Raw genomic sequence first — 12871 nt, forward strand, 5'->3', positions numbered from 1 at the left:
ATCTTTTCTGCAAAACAAATATTTAATCCAACTCATAATTAATTCATGGATGTCAAATTTGAATTAAGAATAAAAATATAAACTTCCAACAAACACTATCAAGGAATCAACAACAAGTGCAAAACAAATAATAAAAATAAAAATCTGACAACAAAATGCTTTAAAAGCTTATCTGATCATTAAACACATTATCTTAGCATATGTTTACACAAAAATCATACAAAAGCTAATACAATAGAGATTCAAGAAAACAATATGCATAATAACACAATAAAGTATAAATTAAAGATCAAAAAAAGGAAAAAAAATCAAATATGAATTGAATAAAAGGAAAATAAGGGAGAAAATGAAAGGGTCAAAGGGGTGTAGTAACTTGTAAGTCTATTCTATTAAATATTTAATTATACCAACAAAATTTTAGTTTTGAGAGAGACCCAACTATAAAAAAAATTTAAAAAGTAAGATATTTAGAGAGATTTACGATTAAAATACAAAGCAATGATGCAGCAGTCAGGTGAGGTGCGATGGAAAAGTGGACGCCAAACGGTGGTGGTAGGCCGTCGGTGAGTGACGGACTGAAAATCCAAAAGTCCCCAAGTTTGGGGCAGCAACACCGTAGCAGGGTAGAGTTTTGGGTGGGAAAAGATTTTGGGGAAATAAGGGAGCTTTCATTATTTTAAGGTATTCGAAAGAAATATACAATAAAATAATTCAAACAATATTAAATAATTAAGTCAAAAAGAATTAATAAAGTAAATGAAGAATAAATAAATAAAAAAGGAAATAAGGGAAATGTGAAATATCGGACACCTCAATTAATTGTCCAAAAACTATGTAGTGCTAGACTGGAGTCGAACTCCCACTACTAGGGAGATATTTTTGGACTTTCACCATTGACATTGAGTAGTTGTTTTGTTCAATAGAGTGCCATTTTATTATAGGGATAAGATTCATATTTGTCCCTATACTATTGTATATTATTTACATTTGTCACTTGTTATACTTTTCGTCCATTTCAGCCGTTACCATTAACAAACTCTTCAGATTTGCCCCTAACCCTAATAGTCTTACACTGTGGCAGCTGACCCATCCAATTTTTGTCCATGTCAGCTGCCAAGTCAGATTCATATCATTCACCACATAATGAGTCAAGATCTGTCTTTTTTTAAACCTCAAAAGATTTGTATTTTTTTCGTAGGCCACAAGATATTGCAAAATGATGTGTCAAACCAACGGTGGAGTAATTAAAGAAATGGAACAAAGTTTCGGGCAACGACAATACGAAACAAAAGCCTATATAAACATGTTTAACATGTTATGAAATAATAGTCACTGCAAAAGCTAATAGAGCTATGAAAATTAGTATCTCAGACAATCAGCAGTGACAAAGACGGCAATAAACAACAGCAAAATTTAATTTCAACGGAATATGAGGGGATTCACAACTACAAGAAATGACAAGAGCGAAACACAGCAGTAGGTTTAGATCCATGAAACATGGTTTCGTTTGACTATAAAAAGTTTAGATCTTTGAGGTTTATCGGCGGTCTATACCTCTGTAAAATGAAAAATAAAAAGAATTAGATGATATACAAAAAGAAGGTCGACACCCACTAATATGTAGCTTAAGTCAGTTAGTTGAATCCACGTCCGCAGAGGCAGTTAAAGGAGTCAGATTTAGTTAGAAGTTAGTTAATCGTTAGTCACAATAAGAGAGAATAGTTGAGTCCATTTCTTTCATATAAAAACTCTTCAATGTACAGATTAATCAGATATGAATACAATACAAATTTCCTCTATACACTCTCTTCTTTTCCCTTCTTACTACTGAAACTCTCGAACTTCTCTGTAAGGTTCCTGATTCAGCTAGTTGAACCTCGAATTCTTCGTGGAGTTCCTGCAATCAGCCTATCAGTGGTATCAAAGCTCATTATTCCTTGGAAAAAATGGCGAAAGGTGTTCGATCAAATGACAGTTCCGCCGATAAAATGGGTGAAATACGTGAAATAATGCAGAAGTTAATAGCAAACATTAGGGCATTGTCTAGTGAAGTCTCAAGCTTGAAACAGTTGGATCAAACTATTAATGAATTAAAGGAAAAACTTGTAGTTGTTGGAGAGCATCGAAGGGACAATGGTCTTATGGAACAAGATGATGGCCCATCGGAAGCAAGGCAGTCTGTAGAAAGGCCACACAGAGAAAGAAGCCCTATAAATTCTAACACTCATAACTCAATTTTTTCTCGATGGTCAAGAATGGAGTTCTTGAGGTTTGCAGGCGAGGATTTGAGATCGTGGTTATTCAAGATAGAGCAATTTTTCTCTATGGAAAATGTGGCAGCAGAATAGAAGGTTGAAGTAGCAGCAATGCAATCAGAGGGAGAAGTTATTCAGTAGCACCTATCCTTCATGAGGTATAGACAATACCTCCAATCTGCTACTTGGACTGAATATGTCATAGCTTTACCTAAAAGATTTGGGGATGATTTTGATGATCCCATGGAGGAAATAAAAAAGATCAACCAGAATGAGAGTGTGGAAGAAAATCAGGTTGTTTTTTGGAGAAATCTTACTAGGGTTAGATTATTACAAGATAATGCAATCAGTTATTTTTGAGTGGGTTAAAACACGAGCTAAACCTTGCAGTGAAATTAATTAATCCTACCACATTATCTCAAGTTTACAAAACTTCTAGGATATATGAGGCTTACCTTGCTGCAATTAGACAACCTCCCCCTGTATCAGCCACACAACAGGTTCCTCCTAGAAGGTATGTAGACCAGAGGGGGACTCATAGTAAACTTATATTACCAGTTCTCAATTCTGGTAATCCTACAATATCTAAGAGGTTTTAATAGGAGAACTCTGAGCTTGGACGAAATGAATAAGAAGAGAGCTAAAGGGTTGTGCTACTTTTGTAATGAAAAATATGTGGTTGGTCATAAATGCAAGGATATGAATCAACTATATTTGCTGGAATTAGAAGAACCAGAAGGTAGTCAGTGTAATGAAGAGGAGGTGCCAGAAGAATTGGAAGAGCAGGGGTTAAAATTGTCCCAGCCTTTGGAACAAATGGAGATATACATTCATGCCTTGAATGGATCAACAGGTTACAGAACATTGAGGGTCACTGGTTACCACTACAAGAAACCTTTACACACACGTGTAGGTACTAGCAGCTCTCATAACTCCATAGACCCTGAAGTGGTGACTAAGTTGGGTTGTTCTGTAACACCAACCACACCTCAATGGGTAGTTGCTGCTAATGGTAATGAAATGAAAGTCGACAAGGTATGCAAGATATCTTGGTTACTACAAGGAGCAGAGTTCTCAGCTGATTTTTTATTACTACCACTAGGATCTTATGGTGTAGTATTAGGGTTACAATGGTTACTTACACTAGGAGATATCAAGATAAATTTCAGGAAACTCACTATGGAGTTTATATATAAGGGAAGAAAGCATACTCTCAGGGGAGCAGGAAGACAAGTGCAAACTTCTAGTGCTGGAAAACTAGCAAAAATTTTAGGTAACCACTCTCAACTGTGTATGCTTCAAGTTATGCCTGCTAAGGGTAGTAAATTACAATGGTATTCCCTAGAAGCTAAAGACGAAACTGAAAAGGATCCTGGATTGCTGAAATTATTGGATAAGTTTAGTGAATTATTTGCTGAACCCACACAATTACCACCAGCTAGAGGAGTATTTGATCACAGAATTGAACTACATAAGGGGACTGAACCTATCAATAAGAGACCTTATAGATATCCATCTGTAAAGAAAGATGTGATTGAATTACTAGTATAACATATGCTAGACCTAGGGATAATTCAGCCAATTAATAGCCCTTTTGCTGCCCTTGTAGTCTTAGTGGAAAAATAAGATGGTACATAGGGACCTTAATAAATAGACTGTGAAGAATAAATTCCCTATCCCTATTGTAGAAGATCTGTTGGATGAATTAGGTGAGTCTGAGATGTTTTCAAAAATAAACTTAAAGTCGAGAGCAATAGAGGATATTGAAAAAACTGCATTCAAGCCATTTTGAGTATCTGGTGATTCCATTTGGGTTATCTAATACAAAAAGAAGGTCGACACCACTAATATGTAGCTGAAGTTAGTTAGTTAAATCCACGTCAGCAGAGGCAGTTAAAGAAGTCAGAGTTAGTTAGTCGTTAGTCACAATAAGTGAGAACAGTTGAGTCCATTTCTTTCATATAAAAACTCTTCAATGTACAGATTACAAGCAGATATGAATACAATACAAATTTCCTCTCTACACTCTCTCAATCTCTCTCTTCTTTTCCCTTCTTACTGCTGAAACTCTCTAACTTCTCTATAAGGTTCCTGATTCAGCTAGCTGATCCTCGAATTCTTCGTGGAGTTCCTGCAATCAGCCTATCATTAGAAAAATACAACTAAAATTATAGAGAGAGAGAGAGTTTCGGCCGAGGTATGTGGGTGGCGGCTCACCCCCTCGGCTCTATGTAGATCTGCCCCTGAGTACAAGTGACATCTGCACTATTCGGCAAAATAAAAACATTATGAATTGTTATATTGTTCAAGTTTCACAATTTCTAAGAGCAAAAACACATTGACTTCTAAAATTTGAGATAATGTTTTAATTAAACTAACCTGTCAAGTATTATCATTTTAATATAAATTTCCACTGCCAATAATATGATACCACAACTAAGTTAATCTTAAAATTCATATCACAAAAACAACATATGCACAATCTTTCCTTCACCAAGAATTCTATCCGGAGTTTGTTTTGCAAATAAACTACAAGTGATGAACTCTCAAGTACACCATATTTTTATTCGCCTTTTTTTGAAACTCTTGACATAAGTAAAAAGTAGCTCAATGGAGTTCATATGTGATAGTGATCAGTGGCGTAGCCAGGAATTTCATTAAGAATGTTCAAACTTTAAACATATCAATAATATTTTTTTGTTGATGAGTGGTGCAAATTTTAAATCAAACTACGCAATATTTAGCTAAAGAATAAAAAAAAATAGAACTATAATTTTGTAGATCAAAATTAAAATAACAAAAAAATAACGTTAGAAATTTTACTAATAAAAGTAATATAAAACCAACAGAAAGAGAGTCGAGAGCATTTGTAGTTTATAGAGAGCTTTTGTTGAAGAAATCTTTGTAGAGTTTGACTTTTAAATTATACTGTACAATTTATTTAAGAAATAGCTTTTAGTTATAAAAACATACTTTTAAGATTTGTTGGTTATTTTTACAAAAATTTTAAGTTTTAAAAGTTATTTTATTAAGAAATATGAACTTTGAAATCGTGTACAACACATCACTTTGAACACTCTAAACAATTGAATTATCGTACTCAACTGTGTTAAGGACGTTCAAAATTTAATATATAACTATATAAAATAGTAGGGATAATACATAAATACCACATCTACTTGTCCGGATTTTTCAAATGCACACCTCAGTTATACATGAGTCCTATTTTCCCTCATACTTGCTCAAAGTGAAATGCTTACCCCTTTGAGACACCACCTAGCGCAGAGAGTGTAAAATACTCTCTTAAACAGCGTGAGATGCTGGAAAAAATGTTAAAAACTTATTTTTTACAATATCTTTTCTATTAAATGTATTCTTCTACTTGTAATGAGAGCGCGAGTACTATTACTAATGCCGACACCACAAAAATGAGTTTTAAGAAAAAGTCCACTTGTAATTGGCAAAAAATTGAAGAAAAGGAGCAAGATATTCCATCCTAAACAAAACCCACTGGGAATAAAAGCAAAGCAGACTTCACAGTTAATTAATTTGTCAATTAATGAAAATCAAGAGTACAAATACCATAACTGAATATTCTGGTGCACTAAAGTGCCAACCTTGGAAATATGCAGCTATTTCACACTTTAACAAGATTACTGACAGTCATGGAAGACCTTCATTTTAAAGGGTAAAATCGGTTACTATTTCTTGAATATGTAACGGAGAATTACATTACAAAGCTCAAACAAAAACTAAGAAATTCTAATCCACAACAGGTGATAAAACGATCTACAATCATTACCCACACAAACCCTAATTCCAAAACCTAACCCCCAAATCCATAGAGAGTCCTGCCCTGTCTCTTGAGTGCATAAACAACATCCATAGCAGTAACAGTCTTTCTCCTAGCGTGTTCTGTGTAAGTCACTGCATCACGAATCACATTCTCCAAAAATATCTTCAACACCCCACGCGTCTCCTCGTAAATTAAACCAGAAATGCGCTTCACTCCTCCCCTACGAGCCAAACGCCGAATTGCAGGCTTTGTGATTCCCTGGATGTTGTCCCTTAAAACTTTTCTGTGCCTCTTGGCTCCTCCTTTGCCCAATCCTTTGCCACCTTTGCCTCTTCCTGACATTTTTGAGGAATTTTGGAATTTGAAATGAGAAGAAATGTTGTTGATTTGGATTTTGGTGAAAGGGGTGCGAGAGCTGGGCTTTATATATAGCTGATGATGGTTTGTGTAGAGGTTTGAATCGTGGCCGTCGGTGTTTGGGAGTTTAAGGTGAATATCGACGGATATCGTTTCGATCCATGTGAGAAGCGGAGATTGTGATGAGTCGTTGATTAGATGGAGATCTACGGTCGGGAGTGATTCTTTTGTGATAGTGTGCGGATTGTGCTTCAATTATGCCAGGTAATTTTACGGCAAACGGAGTTTAAGACACAAAGCTAATACTTTTGAATGTGTTGTTTTTTTTAAACGTGGCATGAGCAGATGAGCTGGAGTATTCATGGTAAATCGAAAAATCGAAGGGAAAATCAAATTAAATCGAAAAAAACTAATACTACTTTTTTTGTTTGATTTGATTTCAGTTTTATTTTTTAAAATCGATAAAACTTGAGTTAATTTACGATACTTATTACTCACTCCGTTTCACAAACATATTTCTTTTTTGGTCTGTTTTAAAATGAATTACCCCTTTCTAAATTTGGAAATAAATTAGCTTATACTTACAATTATACCCTTAATGAGAAGCTTTTATAACCACACAAATACTCTGGACCCCTTTTTGACTTGTTTAATACCACAAATTTCAAAAGTCTTCATTTTTTTTTAAATTTCGTGCTCAATCAAACAGTCACATAAACTGGAATGGAGGAAAAAAAATTTACTCTTGTTTCGTAGTCTAGCTCTTTACCTTTACATTCTAATTTATTTTATAGTCTTTATTTTGATAAATCCAAGAATTTATTTTTTTGCACTCTTGGTTTGTTTGGTTTCAAAATTTAAAAAATCAAACATAATTGATTTGATTTCTTATTAATGAAAAATCGACTCAAATTGAATCATGAACGCCATGGCCCTAGGCATGTGCTTTTTGTGACTATAAAACATGTCATTAAAAGTAAACTGTTGTTACACCTCGTAAATTTTTGTGTCATTTGTGTCGTAAGCTAGCAAATGTAAGCCCAGAGAGGCCATGGAACACCTATAAGGTTAAGAAAGACTTTAAACAAATGTTAAGCATGTACCATAAGGTTTTGGAGTTAAACTAGAGGTGCTTAATATGCTAATGAGGTCATATTTTAAGGTACTTGAATCATATAATATTTGTATGTTAAGTTTTGAAGTCAAGCAAGTTATAAAATAAAAGTCGGCAAAAAGTATCGCAAGTTACGTTCATAAGTTTTGTTGAAATTTAGATGTAATGTCACTGAACTTTTCTCTCAATATATACTTGAAGTTACGGGTGTTCCACCCACCAAATTAAAAGATCTACTAATTTAGTTTCCAACGCATTAAATCGTTCGTCGATACGATGTCGAGTATAGAGATATTCGTGTTTTCGCGAGACTGCGCATGAACCCAGTTTGGGGGCCCACTTGAGGCAGTGCCCGGTCTTAGGACATCTCCAACCCTCCCCCATGTCTCCATAATAGAGCCATTTTTTGCCAAATTGTGGCTCCAATGCTCCCCCATTTTTGCCCCAAAATGGGGGATGAATAGTGTTACTCCAAAAATGGAGTGACACTATTCATCTCCTCAATTACTATTCATCCTTACTTTATTATTGTTTATATTATTTAACTCTTTTAATTTATCTCTTTATATATACCTAATTATATTTATGTAATATTTTTATAATATTAATTTACATCTTAACTTTGGCGTATAATTTTGATAAATTAATTTTCGTGCATTTATTATTTTTATATAAAATTGTAAGTTAATTTTATTATAAGTTATAAACGTACAAAAAATATATAATCATCTCAAAAAATGAATAGAGGATGAACGTGATCATAATCACCTCCAACGGTAGAAATAATAGATGAAAATCCCCAATTTGAGCCATTTTTTAGCTCGACACAAAAAAATTAAGGACAAAGATGCTCATTTTGTACTTCGTAATGCATTAATAGATCATTTGTGGAGCATACTAGAGGTGAAAGTTGAATATTTATGTAATATTTAATATGAATTTTACCATAATGTAATATGTACTTAATTATCTTGTATATCAATGATTTCACTTTTATTTGAATTATCCGTTAATATATATAATCTATAATATTTGCTTACAAATTATATTATTTTAAAATTTATAGTACAAAATAATTATATTAAATTATATGTGATGAATATGTAAAAAAGAAAAAACAATTGATAGTATGTAAATAGTATAAAAAAGAAAAAAAAATAGATTTTCTTTAATAGAAATAAAAAATAAAATTTAAATAAAAGATAATAATATAATATTAAAGAGGAAAAAGAATATAAAATAGAATATGAAGTAAAAAATGGAGTAATGGTTGGAGTAACTTTACTCCATTTTGGAGGACAAAATGGAGGCAAAGGTCGGAGAAGGCTCATTTTTTATTATTTGTAGCCCAAACTTTGTCTCCACACCCCCCAAAATAGGGCTGTGCACGGATCGGATTGGATCGGATTTAGCATATTTTGGATTCGGATTTCGGATTTCGGATTCTGAAAAGGGCAATCCGAATCCGATCCGAATTAACATTGGATTGGATCGGATTTTAAACTTTGGATCGGATAATTTTTCGAATTGTCGAATCGGATTGTCACAAAATTTTTCAACAATTTAAAGTTCATTCGGTGTCTCTATCTCATCTTCCATCTACCAAAACAAACAAAAAAATCAAAATAAAATCAAAAGTTGAAGAATAGAACATGAAATAGACATAAAAGACAGAAGAGAAGAGAAGAGAGGCGGAAGAAAGAGACATAAAATCAAAGTAAAATCGGAAGTTTGAGTCATTGAGACTCTTTTAGTCTTCACTGAAGAGAAGAGAGGTGCAAGAGAGGCGGAAAAATCTAAGTGAGTGAGGGGGTGTGTGAAAAATGAATAAGCATAACCCTAAAATTTTAGTGTGTATTTATATAGGTACATATAATTTCGGATATCGGATCGGATCGGATTAAAATCATACCAATCCGAATCCAATCCGAAAATCCGAAATTTCATAAAACACAATCCGTATCCAATCCGAAAATCCGAAATAGAGTGGATCGGATCGGATTTCGGATATCCGATCCAAATGCACAGCCCTACCCCAAAACCATCTTTAACAGATTCATGAAGGTCTAAGAGCAAATCGGAGCATTTGTATCTATACCCGCTTTTTTAGTCACGTTTTAACTTATACCCACTTTATAAAAAAAATTGCAAACGTACCTACTTTTTTGCGTAACTTCAGGCATACGGGCCTGAAGTAGCAAAGGCAATCACACAAATTTTAGCATACTAGTAGACGGACCTGAAGTAGCAAATTGCTGAACCAAGTGTTGGTTGAAGTTTTTGTTTGTAATTGCTGAACTTAAGCATTCTAGTAGCTGAAGTTTTGATCTCTACTTGCTGAACTACAGCATATTTTACCCGAAGTTTTGTTCTATATTTGCTAAACTTCAGGATGTTTTTGTTATATTTATAATGAACTTCAAAGCTGAAGTTTGTTTTGTATTTGCTGAAGCTGATGTTTTTGTTTATATTTGATGAACTTCAGCAATGTTCATTGCTGAGAAAGAAGAACAAAATATGTGGTTGTTGAAGTGTGAAGCGTACCACATATATCCCGCTGAATCATGAACTTAAATCACTTGTAAATAAACTTAGTCGACGGTCATAATCCACAAGATGAATTTTCAAAGTATATGTTTCTTTAAAACAACTAGAGACTATTGCATTCATATATCTTCTACACTCCATTATCAAACGAAATTATATTGAAAACAAATCACGAGACACTATATAAGTTGCGGCTAGCAGCTATATGAAGTTTCTAGCTTCAATTAGGAAGAATAGTAGCAAACTCTAAAAGTTCCTTGTTAGTCTACTATCAAGAGAGGAAGAAATGAGCGCACGGGTAGCAGGAAGAGAGAGGCACATGAAGTTATAAAAATTAGTGTATAGGTTAAATAATTTTAAAAATATGAGTATATGTAAAATAGGGGCGACCAAATAGAACGCCCTGTGCAATTTTTACGAGTAAATCCACCCAGAATTCTAACGGGAGTTTGTTTTGCATAAACTGCTATGAACACTTAGATACACCATCTTTTTTATTCACCTTTCATGAGACATATGACAAAGTAAAAAGTAGTTAAATGGAGCTCATAATGTGATAGTGATAAGGATTCCAAACTTCACGGTCTGGTAAAGCAGAAAGCGCTTCAGACCAAGAAAAAAAAAGTAGAAAGAACTATGCCTCTCTTTTCATTTGTGTGCAACATTAGCCTCTGTCCCTTAGGGTAAATCTGGTAAATTTGAAACCATAAACAGAGAAAATTAGCTCGGCCATTGCACAAAAATGACGCCGGACAACCTATGAGGAAATCAAAACCTCGTTCCTCTCTTCCCTTTTTTCGGGTCAACTCATCTCTAAATTAATTCTAAGATAATAAGCCCATGAGCAAAGTAAAGAAGACTTCCATCCTCTAGGTAATTTACACAGACTAAGCTCCTCTTTTACAGAGACCTAAAAAAGTAAAATTGAAGACTAAAGGGGCTCATAAGAGCACTACAATGTTTAAGGCCACACAAAAATCCTTTGATAGTTTTGAGAATTTTGATTAAACAATCATATCTTTTATATTAAGCAAAAACAACTAGGGATGCAGAAGGAAGCACCAGGACACAATTCAAAAGTCTAAGCTTAAGAAAATTACCAAAATCTAAGCTGGAACACAGTAATAAACACAAAGCAACAACATTCTACTACTAAAAAATCCACAAATCTAACCCAAAGATCTTTAGTGATGCCCTGTCTCTTCAGGGCGGAAACAACATCTACAACTAAACACCAATAATGATCATTTTTATTTGTTAAATTGTTAGAATTACCAATTCAACGTTAGCGACATTATTTCTAAAAATCCATTTCCATAATGATAAAACTATTAAGCAACTTACTATTCAGCAATAAGGTAATGTTTACACAATCCCACTTACTGTGAAATATCTTGAGCATAAAATTGAACATTAGCTATTAGCCGGTAAAGGAAACAGAAAAGCAAAAAACGTGAAGATTCAGAATGAGTATTGACCAACTCTTTTACCAATTACTAATTTTTGAATATGTAACGGAGAATTACATTACCGGACTCAAAAAAGACGAAGTAATCCTAATCCACAACAGGGAAAAAACGATCTACAATCATTACCCACATAAACCCTAATTTCACAAACCTAACCCCCAAATCCGTAGAGAGTCCTGCCCTGCCTCTTGAGTGCATAAACAACATCCATAGCAGTGACAGTCTTTCTCCTAGCGTGTTCGGTGTAGGTCACAGCATCACGAATCACATTCTCCAAAAATATCTTCAACACTCCACGAGTCTCCTCGTAAATCAAACCAGATATACGCTTAACTCCACCCCTACGAGCCAAACGCCGAATTGCAGGCTTTGTGATTCCCTGAATGTTGTCCCTTAATACTTTTCTGTGCCTCTTTGCCCCTCCCTTTCCCAATCCTTTGCCTCCCTTTCCTCTTCCTGACATTTTTTTGAGAAATTGATGATAAAATATAAGGAGATTTTAGAGGTTTCCTGGAATTTGAAAGGATGGGAAATGTTTTTGATTTGGATTTTTGATGACAGGGGCGTGAGCTATATATAGCTGGTGGTTGTTGGGGTTTGTGGAGAGCTTTGAATCGTGGCCGTTAATGTTTTAGAGTTTTAAAGAGAAGATCGACGGATATGAGTGTCGATCCGTGTGAAAGGCGGAGATTGTATATTAGTCGTTGATTAAATAGAGATCTAAGGTGGAGAACGGTTGTTTTGTGATAGTGTGCGGATTGTGCTTTTTTTTGGTGAGAGAACGAGGTACACTCTTAGACTATTGGCTTGGTCAGGGAATCTATCCTTCTTTGTTCCTATGTGGGCGTCTCGACATAAGAATTGTAAAATTCTAATAAAAGTGAAAATGATATTTGAAAATTAGCTTGCATTTGGTTATAGATTTCAAATATGTTTTGAAAAATCTAATTTGGGTGAAGTTTGATTTGAAGATAAAAAAGTGTTTGGACATACGTTTTCAAAACATATTTTCCAGCTTTATTTTGGAAAAATATGTATACAATTTCGATATTTTTACCTCCTATAGCAAAGGTTGATACTTTATTTATTTTAAATAAATACCCTTTTAAAAAATTATATTCTATAGATATTTTGATTTTTATAGTCAAATATCTATTTATGGTTACCTCCTACTCTTAAGCCATAAATACTCCTTGTATTATTTTTCTCTCTCATTCATTCAGATTTTTCTCTACCTCCTCTCTCTCTCTCAACGCCAATATGTCTTCATGGTTATCTCATCTCTCTCAACAAACGTGTATGCATTAAAGGGGAAAAACAGATATTGATTCTA

General features: G+C 34.0%; 3 protein-coding genes and 1 non-coding gene across 4 annotated transcripts; 2 read left to right on the top strand and 2 right to left on the bottom strand.

Annotated features, from left to right (window-relative positions):
• The first annotated feature begins 2408 nt into the window (after positions 1-2408).
• Positions 2409-3806, top strand: LOC138886170 (uncharacterized). The gene is made up of 3 exons (XM_070167207.1): positions 2409-2549; positions 2606-2769; positions 2858-3806. The coding sequence occupies exons 1-3, from the start codon at positions 2409-2411 to the stop codon at positions 3804-3806; spliced, it is 1254 nt and encodes a 417-aa protein (XP_070023308.1).
• Positions 3807-5788: 1982 nt separating this feature from the next.
• Positions 5789-6454, bottom strand: LOC138886554 (histone H4). The gene has a single exon (XM_070168415.1). The coding sequence runs from the start codon at positions 6391-6393 to the stop codon at positions 6082-6084; it is 312 nt and encodes a 103-aa protein (XP_070024516.1). The 5' UTR covers positions 6394-6454; the 3' UTR covers positions 5789-6081.
• Positions 6455-10741: 4287 nt separating this feature from the next.
• LOC138886683 (U6 spliceosomal RNA) lies at positions 10742-10848 on the top strand. Its single transcript, XR_011405727.1, has one exon. It is a non-coding gene; the product is annotated as a U6 spliceosomal RNA (small nuclear RNA).
• A 694-nt stretch (positions 10849-11542) lies between these two features.
• Positions 11543-12092, bottom strand: LOC104249611 (histone H4). Its single transcript, XM_009806073.2, has one exon. The coding sequence runs from the start codon at positions 11999-12001 to the stop codon at positions 11690-11692; it is 312 nt and encodes a 103-aa protein (XP_009804375.2). The 5' UTR covers positions 12002-12092; the 3' UTR covers positions 11543-11689.
• Positions 12093-12871: the final 779 nt, after the last annotated feature.

Source organism: Nicotiana sylvestris, chromosome 2 (genome assembly GCF_000393655.2).
Source record: "Nicotiana sylvestris chromosome 2, ASM39365v2, whole genome shotgun sequence".
Classification (NCBI taxonomy): Eukaryota; Viridiplantae; Streptophyta; class Magnoliopsida; order Solanales; family Solanaceae; genus Nicotiana; species Nicotiana sylvestris.